Source organism: Paralichthys olivaceus, chromosome 3 (assembly GCF_024713975.1).
Source record: "Paralichthys olivaceus isolate ysfri-2021 chromosome 3, ASM2471397v2, whole genome shotgun sequence".
NCBI lineage: Eukaryota > Metazoa > Chordata > Actinopteri > Pleuronectiformes > Paralichthyidae > Paralichthys > Paralichthys olivaceus.
Window position 1 is genome coordinate 26,320,561 of NC_091095.1, and position 11,195 is coordinate 26,331,755.

The 11,195-nt window shown below is 40.5% G+C and overlaps 1 protein-coding gene across 12 annotated transcripts in view; it reads right to left on the reverse strand.

The window, feature by feature from the left end:
* Positions 1 to 4,297, reverse strand: part of b4galt6 (UDP-Gal:betaGlcNAc beta 1,4- galactosyltransferase, polypeptide 6) — a 65,014-nt gene extending 60,717 nt beyond the window's left edge. For 2 of the 12 annotated variants that reach the window (XM_069522656.1, XM_069522650.1), the window contains exon 1: positions 3,582 to 4,295. In XM_069522656.1, coding sequence (XP_069378757.1) covers positions 3,582 to 3,696 — 115 coding nt within the window. In that variant the 5' untranslated portion in view covers positions 3,697 to 4,295. Of the gene's footprint in view, positions 1 to 201; positions 1,088 to 1,297; positions 1,388 to 1,692; positions 1,753 to 2,429; positions 2,520 to 3,581 lie in introns of all 12 variants that reach the window. The other 10 variants (XM_069522658.1, XM_069522655.1, XM_069522654.1 and 7 more) reach the window with 8 other exon arrangements.
* Between the last annotated feature and the right edge of the window lie 6,898 nt (positions 4,298 to 11,195).

Genomic DNA, 11,195 nt, shown 5'->3' on the forward strand with positions numbered 1-11,195 from the left:
ACCTGTTATTGATTTACGTGTGGGATAAAAGAAACCATTACAGCCTACAACCCCTGATCCCTGCTATTACCATATAGTCAACATAATATAGTGTAAATAATAAAGTCTTATCTGTGTTCTCCGTTATGTTTTCAGACACTTATTCAAGAAATGAATCTGGAAACACACAGGGAGCTGACAGCGGCAGGAATGGTGACCCACCTTTTGTTGGGAGTGCCATGGTGTTCTTATAAACTGTAGGGACACACCTTTCAGACAAAGAGGTGAAATGCTGTTTCACCTCTTGCTGCTCTCATCATCCCCAGCTACTCTATTTGTCAGATCAGGTTACTTGTCCCAGGTCCTACAAACAAAGCCAAACAGTTTTCATACATGATCTGGAAGTTTTCTGCCAGTCCCTTTGGGAGCTTCATACAGTACCACAAGTATTCACACGCCTGCATATCTATCATCAAGGATATAATTAGGGTTATTATTATTACTTCTGTTCTGGTACATCTTTTTACACATTTGCTTTTATTTTTTAATAAATATATTTAAATTGTTCATGATAAATATTTATTCAATTGAGTTAACACTGTAATGAAAAATGCAATCATAAAAAGATTTGCTGTATTTTTTGTATATATGTTATATAAATAAACTGATTTATTCACACAGGGTGTGTTTGAAAGGCACCATGAGCTGTGCTTTTCAAGGACGCATTGTGATCTCCCATCTGGATCATTCCACTTCACTAGCTGCATGGAATAGTGGTCCTGATGAAAACAGTTGCATTTCTTCTACTTATAATATTGTCATGTTTATTCAGTTTTGCAAAAGCAATGCTAGTCTCAGTATGACTTACAGGGGTTTGTATTCCACTAGAAAGGGGGAAAAAAACAAAATTTGTATAATTTACTTGTGTCTGCATCCATTCTGATTTGGATGGCACAGGTGTGAAGGGTACCAATCCTAGTCCACTGGGGTCAACTGGATGAAGGCTCCTCCTTGGCGGCATCTAGACTTCACTTGTGAGTTTGCGATTCAGAATTTCTGCTGGCAGCTCTCAGGTGTATGAATTTTTTTTTTGTGTAGTCTTCTGAAGCTGAAATCACAGTTTTCAACCATTTAATATACATGTTAACTTTGAACAGTGATTATGCATGTAAGTAATAACTTGCAGGTGCAAGCTGTGCACACGACATATAATACTAAATTATTTAAAAATATATGGTAAATTGGCAGTCAGAGAGGAGAGAAAGTAACAAAAATGTTAATAATAAAACATTACAATTTGCCCAATGCATTGACTTGCCTGTGTTCGAGTGGAAACTCCATTCCTAAACAAAGCTGGATCTGAGAAAGGTTTTTACTTCATTGGATTTGATGTATCAGGGTCAGAAAGCTGTAAAAGAACAGTAAAAAATAAGTGCTACACAGTGGTCTTCTCCTGTAATAAATTATTTTACAGTCTGAGGTGGTGGGAAGTTCACTAAACAAAATAAATAGAAATACAGGAATCTAGGATTTATCAAGAATTACAACTATGATCTAAGGCATGGATAAATAATGAATAATGAATATGTCTGTAACAATGTATATGTTCCTATAACAGTATCCAAATGAATACAAACATTGTATTTCTGCTGCATAGTAATAAAACATATCTATCAAACTACAGATTACATTTATATTGATGTGGTAAATTACCTGTCCAACAGAAAGATCGGCGTCGGTCAGAAACTCTTTGTCTCGCAGTAGTTTTCCATCCTGGGGACAACACACAGTGTTTATCCTGTCCCGTTTCATTCCACCTCACTTTCACTTCTTTGATGATGTCTATGAGTGCTCCCTTGTTTTTTCTATTGTTGATTTAGAGTATTATTCTCCATTCAACTTTTCTGTTCGCAAACACCCTACAGACTTTCCATAACAACTTCCCGGTCTGACTTCTTATATGTTTTTTTGCATGCTGTGTTCATGCTGCTTCTTCAGTACACAAACACCAGAAACCACCCCTGACCAGTTTGTTCACTCCAGGCGTCAGTAGCAATATGGAGATCCAACATGGAAATGGGGGACTCGCAATCACAGAGATACAGTATTTCCGAATTTATAAGGCTCGTTCTATCAAAACAGTAACACTACTGTTTTTATTTTAGGATCACTACGCAGTTAATATAACTTAAATATGAGGATTATATCCTGTTTTTGCAAAGAGAGCCACAGAGAAATCTTAAGATAATTCATATCTCACAATAACTCAAAATTTGACGGATTTCCAAATATAGTGTTTTCTTGCAATTCAATTTTAACTGTTATAATCACTCAGAATTGTATTATTTTCACAGCTGCTTTCAGACATGTTCCAAATTACATATAATTTAACAATATTCTCCAGAGGGATGTGAGAAATCAAATGTGAAAGTGAGAGGTTCTGGTCTTACTTAGTTTCTCCTGTCAGCCCCCGAGTAAAACATCTGGATAGTAACCAAGTGAGAATACAGCAGAAGATCCTGTGGAGCATTCACCGCCAGCTAGTGGGAGCGTTGATTACATGTATAACATGCAATAGATGAAAAATTTAAAAATCAAAAAGAATAGATATATCTCAGGATGAATAAGCAGTGCTATACACAAAGAAAACACCAACAAAGATGACAAGATTATTTGGTGATAAAGGCTAGTGTAGATGTGTAGTAGTACCTTACTTCCTGCCAGAGATTTTACTACAGTTGTAAACATGTCTGATTGGAGAATACTAAACTGGGACCTACATTAAAGGAGATATGACCAGTCAAAGTCACAGAGTCCCCACCGAAAAGCTTTCTTGCCTTTCAACACACTTTACAGTACAAGCCACAATCCCCCCTTCACACAGATTCCTAAAGCGGTGCAATATGCTGTGCTACTTCCATCACACACAGGTGAAATCTGGTGTGGATGTAAGCAGTTTGCAGAAAAATTATGAGTGCATGGCATATTTATCTAATATATATATTTATATAATATATGTATGTGTGTAAGCAACCATGCCTTGGCAGAGGTATGTGCTCTAATGGTACCCGTCTAGTTACTCTATTGTTTCAAGCACTAAAAAACTCCAGGGTACATGAACAGTGATTTTGAATGCAGATTCAAAGATAGTGGACAACTTAATCCACTCTTGAGTAAAGGAAAAACGTTTAAATCTCAGTCATGGACTGGCCAAAGTTGCCCGTGTATAATAAGATTTTGGTTTACTGGAGATAACCACCAAACAACATTAGCATTTGCAGTGATGCGCCAGCTCATTCATTCACAAACCTGCTTTGAACTGTCAATTAAAGTTTATATCATCCTTAACTTCCACACAATGGGTTATACTTTGACAACATAGCAATCCACTTGCCGCTGGGAGAAGCAGCTCGCTATCTAATATCGCACGATAATATAGTTAGCTTGACATGATGGCCTGGGCTGGACATTTAGCTGGGAACGAGTTAGCCTGTAAGCTAATCGCCAGTGACTACAGCTAGTTGGGGAGCACACATTAATCCACACATAATAACATTAAGAGTTACCCTGGTGAGCGTCAGTGTAAACATCTGTTTACTAACCTATTCCAGGAGCCACATAAATGAAGTAGAGACAAGTGGTGGACATGGAGAAGAAGAATATGAAGACCAGAAACGATCGGTTGGACATTCGTAGTAGCCGCCTCCAGTTCACCATTTTAGCTTAGGCACGCTTCTCCTTCGCGTAAGTGAATCCCATGAAATACTTGGTTTTGAGATGTCCAGGAGGGAATGGGTACACAACAATGTCAATAATGACGTCACGTAAAAGCCCAGGACTGCAGCACTGAGAAGACTAACTACTTACGGTAGCAGCGATGGCCTGCTTTCAACTGCTAAGAAATTTCCACATGGAAAAAGCAGGCTATAACGTCAATAAAAGGCAACTGATGGCCTCTTGGGGAACTGCCGTTCGGGCATGTTGAAACCGTAATACTACGGGCTGAGAGTTCGGCAGTTATCCTACTCAGCTATAGTCGTGGTAGTCTTCCATGGTAACGGTGGAGATTGAATCGCTCAATGAAAGGTCGTCAATGCAGTGGGCGGGACCGTCCTGGCTTGTCTTTATATACAGTCTATGGTCCCATAGACTCGGCTCACTAATAATAAAAGGAATCCATGCCACCGGATATCGCTATACCTATTTCACACATTTGTGCCATGGTGGTGTATGTGAGCAAAATGCTTGTCCCTCTCCTCTTCATTATCTGCTTGCGCTGCAGACACCGTTTCCGGTTAATGTAACACCGCCCATCCCCTGCGTCGACCTATGTGCGCAGAGCAAGTGAGAACTTTTTTTTCTTTCTTTATTGAAAATTTTAATCGTACAAATATCACGGCATTGAAATAATAAGCCAAAAAAAGGCACCATTTAAATTACAGAAAATCATGTTAAAAAAAGAATGAGTAAATAAATAAAATACATAGCAGTAACTTATTTTTTATTTCCAATAGAGGTCTTCATATATCTCAAGGTCTTCATAAGCTCTGAGAAGAGACTTTGCAGGTTTCCCCACCATTAGTTTTAAGCACTGAGATGTTTCATTTTTCCCCATTTAGATGTGTGGATGACAATTTTTGCCAGGGGTACCAGTTTGTTAAAAATCAGGTCACTCTTAATGTCTCCCAAGCCAATATCAAACACAATATTTCACCTTGAGAGGGGAGCAGGGAGTTGGATTGTAGTTGACAGCCAGTCAGAAATGTTACAGAGTAAATGCAATCAGTAGTTTCAATTCCAGTGTCACAAAAGCTGAAGTTACTGTTATCAATATTAAATCTCACTCTTAGCAATTCATTGGATGGATAGATATTGTTGAGAATTTTGAAATGTACCATTTTAGTCTTTGGACTTATAGGATATTAAATATATTTAGTCTTCATTTTTAAGTATACATTAATAAATACAAACATAAATAACAACAATAAATAAAAAAATGAAAGCTGAAATAAATAAGGAAATAACTTAATAAATGCTGGAGAAAATAAATACAGATCACATGAATAAACGTCTTAAATTTATTTCCACATTTATTTATTTATTTATCTGTCGTATCAGGCCATCATGTGAAATACCAGGAGCGAGAGAAAATGTGTGTGTGTGTGTGTGAATGCTCTCAGACAGCGACACACTCAGTGAGATCAGAGCTCTACACCTTAAGCAGCAAGTAAGTGATCAGCTGCTTCATGATCAGAGCAGAAGCTGCAGTTGGTTTGTATCGAGCTGGAGTTTCTGTGTCCTCCACTCTGACCTTCTCTCACTTTAACTAATAAACACTCACTGGTAGCTATCATGACCTGATCAGAACATGAAGTAACTTAGTGTTTGTTTGATTCCAGAGTATATACTGTAAGAGTGCATTTAAACATCATGAAAAATAACTTGTCAACATTTTGTGCTCAGTACAACACGAGACACTAACAGTCAGTTCAGTCAAGAGAGACTTGATTCACAATGTTTATTTGACAAGTGCACAGAAGTAATGAGAATGTTATAGTCTTTGTTATTTTAGACCCCTGTGTGATCATCAGGATTAGAAGGGAGTGACGCAGAGTGTAGAACAGGAATTCCCCTTGGGTCTAAACACTGGTGGTGGTTTGATTAGTCAGTCAAATTGTTTGGATGGCCCATATTCATGAATATTTGTTCGATAGGGCTTAACAAAGTGCAAAATCCTCTGCCCTTAACCCTCAATAAGAGTAAGGAAAAACTACAGAAACAAAACTATAATGGGAGAAAATGTAGAAACCTCAGGAAGAGCCAGGTATCCCTCTCCCAGGATGGACAGAAGTGCAATAGATGCTGTTGTGATAAGTTACTACAGGTTGCTGAGTCGCGGCAACCGTGACATCATCAAGAGGCGTTTACGGGGCATGCAGTGTATGTGCCTGTGTTATGTTCGATTAGCGGTGGCAAGTAAAAGTCAGTTAATAAACCAGCTCATTCTCAGCAAGACGACTCAGTTCCTCCTCTTTTAAACATCGACCCATGACAGATGCTGTGTGTAATAGATATAATGTGTCAGACAATCTTGTTGAATTAATTCCGCAATCAGCTGCCACCATGATCAGATGCCACCATGATCCACAATCCATAGTCATGATCCACTAACACTATCGGGATCCATCATCGTGATCCATGATTGCCTGCCACACGATACAGGATTATACACAAGATCACAATCAGTTGAGGTCGGGGATCCGGATGAAGTGATGACGATTCTGCTGAAGACCGAAGGAGATTGGAGTGGAGGAGGGTTATGTGTGTCACTGAATGACAGCTGACTGCGGAAGAGAGGAAAAGGCATTTAAAGTTTGACAGCTGCTGCATGATTGCTGGAAGAGACCTTGGTGGATTTCAATTGCCATTTAGGAACATCCATAATCAGCTGATCAATGAGCAGTTTAAATCTTGCTGACTGAACTAATGCTGAACTTCATTACTCAGTTAAAATGAGCGGAGCGACGTGCATACATGATCCGACACCATCGATTAATAACTTAACACATGATCATAAGCAATTAACAATGAATGTGAACCAGTTCATTTTAAACTGCATGAACTGAACTTTGAACTAGTTCTTTTAAAGTGTGAACTGGCACAACACTGCAAACAGCAACTCTACTGGACAACAGCTTGCATTGAAAGGCAAAAGTAGTTGAACTAGATCATCACACTCTTGTGACCAATCCTGCATGAGGACCGCTTTTCTCATTGGTATAGGGACACAGAAATAAATAAATGTGGAAATAAATTTTATTATTGATGTCTCTTATTTATTATTATTTATTTATGTATGTATTATTTATGATACTAAATATCACCCCCTTCTATCTTTCTTGGCTCCATGAGCCAGCGGTTCAAGCAAGCTGCAAGCTGTTCATCAATTCTACCTGATCGCAGATTGAGCATGATCCAGTGACCCCAGCCGAACTAAGGACTAACAAAGCAGCTTCTTCCAAGCTCCCAACAAAGAGAAGTAACACCTTGCAGAACATTGACACTCATATATAAAACCCTCAAAAATGCTGCAGCAGCCCAGGTCCGGCTGTATGTGGGCCACACACACCTCAGTCTGCTAATATTTCCACACGGCTCAAATCAGAAGTATTACAAGGCAAAGACATTCATCTATCCTTATTCTGACATCCTGAGTGCGATAAAGCATCACTACAGTGATTTAATCACTGCCAATCTCATCAGATCAGTGATCCGCATCCAAACAGAGACTGTAGATCAGCAGTTCCTCATTGCTTTAGCATTAACCATAACACAATTTGCTTTGTCTAAAAAATATGAATCGACAAGAGCTCAATGTTATCTGGCGTTAATTCGCTAATCTGAGAAATGGAAGGAACGTATTCTATCAGTATCACAAATCCTTTTCCAGCAAAATCACGTCGTACAAAGTTCAATTTAAAACACACTTGAATTGGCCTGAATTACTCGATGTGATCGCAGAGACTCTCATATGATCTCCTGTAATTCTTGCAGCAGATCACACAACTCTGTCCCTTCCTGACATTTCACTTCTCAAACCAGATCCCCTCTCTGTTTCCTCAGCGAACCCACAGGTCACCAGGTGCATCATTCAACAAGTTTCCAATTTGAAATCATTTTAATCTGAAAGCGTGTACATTCCAACTGCCAGTTTCAGCCACAAGAAGCTTATCCCGGTCAGTCTGTCCAGAAGCTTGATCCCTTCCCGGATCTCACATATTCGGTAGAAAAGAGATGAATTTCCGATATCTTTGCTTCCCGTTCTCGTCCCGTGAACAGTCTCATTCCACCAGAGTCTCTCTCGTTAATTGATCCTCGGTTGATAATGAATACGCTTGCAGGTCAAGGAGTTTGACTTCTTAAAGCAGACATAACCAACACTTTCATAATACATCCTTTGGTGAAGTCGTCCGGTTCGATCAAAGTTTATTTTGCGGTGTGACTGATTTTCGGATGTACAGCAGTGTGTAAGATGCCTGAGGTTTTCTAAGGCTCTCTTTGCTAAAAATGGGATATAATCCTCATATCTAAATTGTATTAACTCTGTAGTGAGCCTAAGATAAAACCGTAGTGTAATGTTTCTGTTGCATAGTTATGAACCAGGAGAACAACGACATGTTGAACAGAAACTTTGTTTATTGTCCCGGCTTTCTATATGCACCGAACCATGCTGTGTACTCACACTACCAACAGGTGGCGTAGTTTGACTGCCAAACATTCAAATATACTCTGAACATCACATTGCCCTTTTTCTTTTTTTTTTAGCAAATACCGAACATTATGTTTTCACACTTTGACACAATGCTAACTGCTGAATTTTAAACCAACATTCTGCAGTAATTTCAAATCATTCTGACTGTACTGAACATTGTACTTATTCAGACATAAAGCTAATGAGTAGAATTAAACACTTTGCCTTTACACTTTCAGCCAACACATATTAGTGATAATCACAAATGAAATACATATTAAAAGATGCATTGCAAATCTTTTTAAATGAAAGTGACATGTCTTTTAATCTTGACCAAACAAGTCTCTTATAAGTTCATAACAGTCCATAAGCTATGTGTAGTCCTGGAGGTAGGTAGGTAGAAGGACATCTGTTCTGCCTCAAAGGGTACCTTTGTGGTGAGGTGACAGTAGAGGCGTCACTGTTATCACGAATAGTATTGTCACCAGGATCTTGCATTATGTCCAACAGCTCCAGGGCTATCTTTTTGAAGAAGGAGGCGTTCCTGACGATGTAGTGTCCATTTCTGGCTGCTGTAACCATAGAGCCTTTGACTTTGGTCACAGAGTATGGCTTGGCAGTGTATGGTGTGGTGAGCTTGATGAAGCACAGTGTCAACTGGAGAGAGAGTATGTGGTACAGCATGACGATGGGAGTCTGCATGTGATTTCATCTTGGCTTTAGCCTTGTTGTCCTTTGCTCTCACTTCAGAGTCTGAATGGTTCCTTGCTGAGTGAGCAAATTAGGGAATCTTCTTGTACACCTTGTGCTGGAACAATAGTTCAGCAGGGGAGCTTTCTGTTGTGCTGTGAGGTGTAGATCGGTATTCATGTAAGAAGATGTTCAGTTGTTGTTTCCAGGGAATTCCTTGTGTTTCGGCTACACGTATAGCTTTGCTCAGTGTACGCATGAATCTTTCAGCTGTAGCATTGGCCTGCGGCCAAAGGGGTGTGATCCGGCAGTGGTGGAATCCAAAACAATAGCCAATGCTTCCTTTTCTGTCTGTGAATACCGTCTCTCCATGTCGCTGAGAGACCAACTAGCATACGCTCTTCTTTTTGGCAGAGGATGGCACCCAGTCCGACCGGGCTAGCATCCACGATCAGTTCAGTCTCTCTGCCTGGGTAAAAATATGACATTGTTGTGTCACTGGTTAGACTGTCTTTCAGTGCCTGCAATGCAGTTTGCTGTTCTGGTCCCCATTCCCAGGATGTATCTTTTCTGGTGAACTGGCGCAGTGGTTCAGAGATGGAGGAGAAGTCTTTGATGAATCTGGAGCAGTAATTGGCCATGCCCAGCAGACTCTTGATTTCACCTGGAGTTTGTGGATCAGTAGTGTGCAGAACTGCAGCAACTTTCTTGGGATCTGCTGAGATACCCTGTGCAGAAAAGATGAAACCAAAGAACTCAAGCCTGGATTTGTTGAAGTCACATTTTTTGCAATTGAGTGTGAGACCGCTCTCCTTTAGTCTCTGGAACAGTGCTTGGAGGTTGTTGTCATGTTCAGACTGAGGGGCACCATATAGAATAAATGAGGTTTTTCACAACCGAGAGACCTTGCAGTGTTTGGCATATGGCATTTTGAAACACCTCAGCGGCAGAAGATATACCAAAATTTCGTCTCTTGTACTGCCTCAGTCCAAGGTGAGTGATGAATGTTGTGATGTACCTGCTGTCTGGGTAAAGCTCCAGTTGGTGATCTCCAGCTCTCAGATCCAGTTTGGAAAACACTGTTACTCCATTTAGCTCATGTATGACATCATCCATGATGGGAGTTATGCGGTGTTTGGGAGGTGTAACGATAGGTGAAAGCCATGGTGTCGGGCCTGTGACCTCTTCGATGATGTCATCTGCCTCCAGCTTTCGAAGCTCATCCTCGACCTTTTGGCGGATATGGAATGGTACACGTCAATGTGGTTGGCATGTAGATTTGTCATCAGGATTTATGTGAAGTTTTACCTGAAAGTCTTTCAGCTTTCCAATTCCTTGGAACAGCTTGGGAGTACTTTCAACTAGCTCGTCTGCTACTGTGCAATACTGTGGTGTGGATGATACTGCAGTGACCACCTTAATCAGTCCTAGTGCTTTGGATGTCATGTAGCTGAGAACATTGAATCCATCACCTTTAATCACAAAGAACGTGCACATTGTCTTCTTGTGTCCCTTTTTCACACTGCACCTGAAAGCACCACTGACAGGCAAAGGAACGTTGGAGCGGAAAGGGTATATTTTGGTCTTGGTGGGGCGTAGTCGTGGACGTGGCATCAGTTTCTCAAAACTTGCTTCACTGACACAATTTGCTGAGGCCCCCGAATCGATTAAAACTAGCATGCTGCTGCTGTTTAGCTTGATGTTCGTTTGTTGTAACTCTGAGATCTTGTCAGCATCAATTGCAAACACATATGCATCGTCACTGCTGGAAGAATTGTGCTCTGTGTTCTCACCTGGTGCAGTCTTTGTTATTTGATGGACCTTCTTAGGATACTGGTTAACTTTGTTATGCAGTTGCTTTGTGTTAATGTCTCTGGGTTTTGAGCGAAGACAGCAATGTGCAATGTGTGTAATGAAGCAGGGGCTTCATCAGCGGAGGCAGAGCCAGCAGAAAAGGTTGCTCGCATGGAAGGTGGTCCAAGCACTGGCTCTCCTCCAAGCACAAGTAAGAGCAGGTTCAGCAGTCTGTACGACAAAATTCTGGAGGAACATGATGAACCTGCAGGAGGTATCCAGGCAGCGGTTATCCAAATGCAAATGTATTTGAAAGAACCAACGAGGGGTGAGAAAGACAGCCCTTTCCAGTACTGGGCAAACAACCATGCTTGCTTTCCTCTCCTTGCTGCTGTTGCAGTAAAGTTCCTGAGTGCCCCTTCAACCAGTGTTGAAAGTGAAAGACTGTTTAGCACGGCATCCAATATCGTGGATGAAAAGA